Genomic DNA, 5,000 nt, shown 5'->3' with positions numbered 1-5,000 from the left:
AACATCAACTTCAAACAAAAAATATATTGTTTGTACTGAATGTTCTATTGTGTTGATCGTGTTCTGTCTAGTCAATACGTCTTGTTATGCCGCATATCCTTAATAGAGTGATTTTAAAGTTCTCTATTTGCATCGAGAGGAAGAATTCGCGAAGGATTTTAGAAGGAACGGATCAGAAAGCAGATTATGTCTATTTTGAATTATTGCGATTTAAATCAATTCGATTTTTGAATAACAATAGTAATACCAATAGTACCAACAATGACAACAGAAATTACAACAAAAGCAACAACAGTAGCTTCAATTAATAAAACTGCAATAATGACGATAACGACGGTGATAATAACGATAATAATGTTTACCATAATACTGCTAATAATGTAGACGATATTGTTTTACGCAGCCACCTCTATACACCGCCATGTTCTCTCGCCGACACTCGGAAATAAAACCGCAAATATTTAGAAAGCATTTCTCAACTCCTACCGCTCGGGAGGCCACTGCGCCTCCGTTCTCAACACCCGCCTTGCCCTTGGGTCCCAGGCGATGCTCGAAATATGAAACTTTCAAATTTTCCTTTTTTTCTTGGCATTGTAACTTATCTAGTTGAGTATTCTTTATAAATAGAAAACGGGCTTGCTGTTGACAATTTCCCTTTTTCTTTGACATTGTCACTTATTTAGTTGCATATTACTTAGAAATAGAAAACGGGCTTGCTGTTAACCAATAAAACTCGCTTGTGGAAAAGCATTAGACAGCGACTTTGATAATCAATAAAACCCTTCTATTGAGCAAACAGATATTCTTATCAAACCTGGAATTCATGGAAAATTGCTTTCCATAAAAGGTGATGAAAAAGACTCGGAAACTCGGGACTCTGCAGACCGTATCAGGAGGCCCACCTGTACTATCGTGCCATGTGTTACCTGTCCATACTCTCTCAGACTATGATGAACTGTCCAACGCAGAGGAATTATTTGATTATAAAAAGAACTGAAGTTGAAAATAAAGTCTATATTTTGGAGCTGCCATACTTCCACGCCTTGGGAGGAACAAAAAATGCAATATGATAAGGTTATGATTAAATTTTTTGGTAAAATATCAAGGTATTTTTAAACACAAAAACACAACCACACACACACACACACACACACACACACACACACACACACACACACACACACACACACACACACACACACACACACACACACACACTCACACACTCACACTCACACTCACACTCACACTCACACTCACACTCACACTCACACTCACACTCACACTCACACTCACACTCACACTCACACCCACACCCACACCCACACCCACACCCACACAATTAACAAAATCATAACCATGTAAGAAAGTAACATTTTCTATCCAATTGAAAACATACTCAACTACACTTTTTCCAGATGGGGACGTACTTGGTGTTCCACCTAGGGGACTGGTCACAGGTCAAGAAGTGCCACCTTGTGCTCAATGGCATCGAGCAAGTGCCCAGGAGTGCCGTGCCAGCCAAAGTAAACCTGCAACGCATCCTGCACTCTCAGCCATTACAGCAACCTGTTCCTCCCTTGGAATCTACTCCACAGTCCCCAACACATCTTTCTCCCTCTATACCCCCTATCACTCAAGGTCAGTCATTGTCATTCAGTCAGCCAATCAGCCATAAAAAATCTATATCAATTTAAAGTGAAACATTTTACAATCATAAAAAATTGTTCCCCGAGTTATAAATTTTGCAAATACTTTTCCTGAAATACTAAAACACACAACCACTGTTGGCAATACTTAAAAATCAGCAAATTACCCAACTAGTTACAAACTACAGAACAGTATCAAATGTTCCTTTACAATCATGTTACTCCTTCCACCTTTCAGAGGAACAACTAACAAACGGAAGTGCCCTCAAAAAGACCACATCCTTAAGTCCCAGAGCCAACACGTCACATCCAGCGAAGCCACCACCACCTGTCCCGCCAAAGCCTAAAATATCGCGGGGAACTAAATCATATAGCCTGGACAGTCACAGCCAACTGCTCACAAACACAGACCAGTCCCTACAAAATATAAAAAGTAGTCTTCCACTGACTGAACAAAAGCCACAACAAAAACTTGATGTGTGTGAAGAAAAACCAAAGAGTCCCGTTAACCAAATACCTTTACATATGAACCGGGCGGAGGACATAACAACACTCTTAGATGATGATGATGATGAGTGCGCATCTGATGCTTCTGATGACCTTCATAAGGTAAGATTATCTTAATTCAAACTCCATGATTTTAATTATTTGAATGTTAATCAACCAAAAAAATCTCTGAAGAACCAAGTACTAGTTTACATGTAGAATTATATAATTATATACAAATTCACTAAGAGAAGTAATAAAAGGTTACTTGTTCATTTACTGTTCACAGAGATATAATTTCTTCATCCTTTGAAGTTTTTTGATATATTGATAACCGGTCAAATAAGCCTCTATACTCCATGATCCTAATTATTTTAATGTTAATTAACCCAAGTAGCAGTTTACATGTAAGATTATATAATCATACATAAATTCATTTTAAAAATTAAGGATTAGTTGTGGAATTATTGGTCACTAAGATATAATTTCTTCATTCTTTGAAGTAATCCTTGAATAGACTGATAACCAGTTAAATAGCATTAACTGTACTAAACATCAAATTCACAGTACTTTGACCAAAGACACTAACTACCAATTTTTTTATACCTTTTAATAAGAATATTTAGTGTATAAGGCGTTCCAACCCCTCCATTCCTTTTAAACATGGAAATACACCCACACACAAATAAAATAATCTCATTACAATAGGACTTAAATTTTAATCTGTGAATGAAGACTTATCATCCAGTATGCAAAGCTAACCATACACCTTGATTGCCACCAGGTAGTACGCAAAAGATTATCTGCAGACATAACAGTCTTACTGGACCCACCGCCTGAGAATAATGTGCTGGTTCTACTCCTAAAACCAGCTGAAGAAACACAAGCATGGCAGTTCTTATCAGCCTGTATGCAGGTAAAATAATATCTATCTATCTTTATCTATCTCTATGTATGTGTATATATATACAGAAATAAATCTATTTATCTATCTATCTATCTATTATATATAAATATATGATATATATATATATATATATATATATATATACATACATATATATATATATATATATATATATATATATATACATACATATATATACATACATATATATAAACATACAAATATAAATATACATACATACATATAAACATACAAATATATATACATACAAATATATACATATATATATACATAGACAGACAGACAGACAGACACACACACACACACACACACACACACACACACACACACACACACACACACACACACACACACACACACACACACACACACACACACACACACACACACACACACACACACACACACACACACACACACACACACAGGTATATGTATATATATATTATGACATTGATTATTATTATTATCATTAGTATTATTAATATCATCAATACTATTTATCATCAACCCTATTATTATCAATATTATTCTCAATACTTATATCATCATCATCATCATCATCATCATCATCATCATCATCATCATCATCATCATCATCATCATCATCATCATCATCATCATCATCATCATCATCATCATCATCATCATCATCATCATCATCACTACCATTATTATTATTATCATTATTATCACTACAATATTAATAAAGATTATCACCATGATCATTATCATCACAATAACAATACAAAATAATAGTAATAATGATAACAAACAACAATAACAGTAGTTGCAACAATAACAATAACAAAGACAGTATTACACTTGATTATATTTCTTAAATATCAATATTAAATCAATTAGAAAAAAAAAAAAACATTTACATTTGCATTATATATAAATAAATATATATATGTGTGTACATAATTCTTTGTTTTTCTACAGGTCACTCAGTGCGGGAATAAACCCCTAGTGATGGAAGGCACCGGATCCATGAAAAAGGCTCTTACTCGAACCAAACCCCTCTACTTTTCCAAGAATGGAAACGTGCAAAGAATATAGTTTAATCTGACTTAATTCTCTTCATACTGAATATCCTTTATCATCTAACTCTTTAAATCCCTGAAAATTAAGTTCACACATGAACTTTATTTATGCTGAACTAAAGAAATAAACGACAGTAAAATTCCGAAAATATCACAATTCTGACATACTCATTTCAATATGCTGTTTTGTATGCAAAATGGATACGAAACCAATAATATAGTGTAATGGACCACCATGCTGGAGAAAGATAACACCATATTGCTGAACATCCAAAATTCAATCCAATTAATAAAGCAACGCTACCTCACTATAAGCACGGTGAAGGGTATACATAACAAAACATCAGGATTTCAAAGACAATGCCACACATGTGGTCTTTTTGCTCAAAAATAGGTTGTGCAGATCTTCATGCTGATTTGAAACTGAACTGCTTATTCATATTCTTCTAAAATGTCCATACTTTGAGATGGTTGGTTAATCATATACCAAACTTTATGTAATATATGTGAAATTATTGTACTATGCCACTATAACTCTCATCACACTATTTTTCATTAGTCCTTCATTGTAAATTTGGTTATAACTTTCCTGAATTCCAATTATTGATTACCTATTCAGTTATACTGCAGTTCATATCTAAGAAAATAATGTCAAGGTCTACTATGAAACTCTTACTTTGCAAGTAACACAACATGGAAGATGTTTCCAGCTTTCCTTAGCCTATTTTATCATCTCTAAAAGGAGAAGTACTATGTTACATTTTTTATATTTTTGCTTTTCCTTATAAAATAATGCAAAACTTTCCTTTTCATTTATAATACATCCCACTTTCTACAATAACTTTTTTTTTCTATAGAGACTTTATAATTCCTTTCTATCTGATGTACAAT

The 5,000-nt window shown here is 33.8% G+C and overlaps 2 protein-coding genes across 4 annotated transcripts in view; one reads left to right on the top strand and one right to left on the bottom strand.

Moving 5' to 3' along the window:
- Fancd2 overlaps positions 1 to 5,000 on the bottom strand; it is a 63,526-nt gene that overhangs the window by 52,496 nt on the left and 6,030 nt on the right. The window lies entirely within an intron of this gene.
- Positions 1 to 5,000, top strand: part of LOC113803613 (uncharacterized) — a 26,365-nt gene that overhangs the window by 21,329 nt on the left and 36 nt on the right. For both annotated transcript variants that reach the window (XM_027354420.2, XM_070137280.1), the window contains exons 4-7: positions 1,419 to 1,641; positions 1,888 to 2,258; positions 2,920 to 3,051; positions 4,009 to 5,000. The exon at positions 4,009 to 5,000 is cut by the window's right edge and continues 36 nt beyond it. In XM_027354420.2, coding sequence (XP_027210221.2) covers positions 1,419 to 1,641; positions 1,888 to 2,258; positions 2,920 to 3,051; positions 4,009 to 4,125 — 843 coding nt within the window. In that variant the 3' untranslated portion in view covers positions 4,126 to 5,000. The remainder of the gene's footprint in view (positions 1 to 1,418; positions 1,642 to 1,887; positions 2,259 to 2,919; positions 3,052 to 4,008) is intronic.

This window comes from Penaeus vannamei, chromosome 23, assembly GCF_042767895.1.
Source record: "Penaeus vannamei isolate JL-2024 chromosome 23, ASM4276789v1, whole genome shotgun sequence".
Taxonomy (NCBI): domain Eukaryota; kingdom Metazoa; phylum Arthropoda; class Malacostraca; order Decapoda; family Penaeidae; genus Penaeus; species Penaeus vannamei.
Note: the sequence above shows the minus strand (reverse complement) of the source record. Positions and strands in the feature narration are given on the sequence as shown.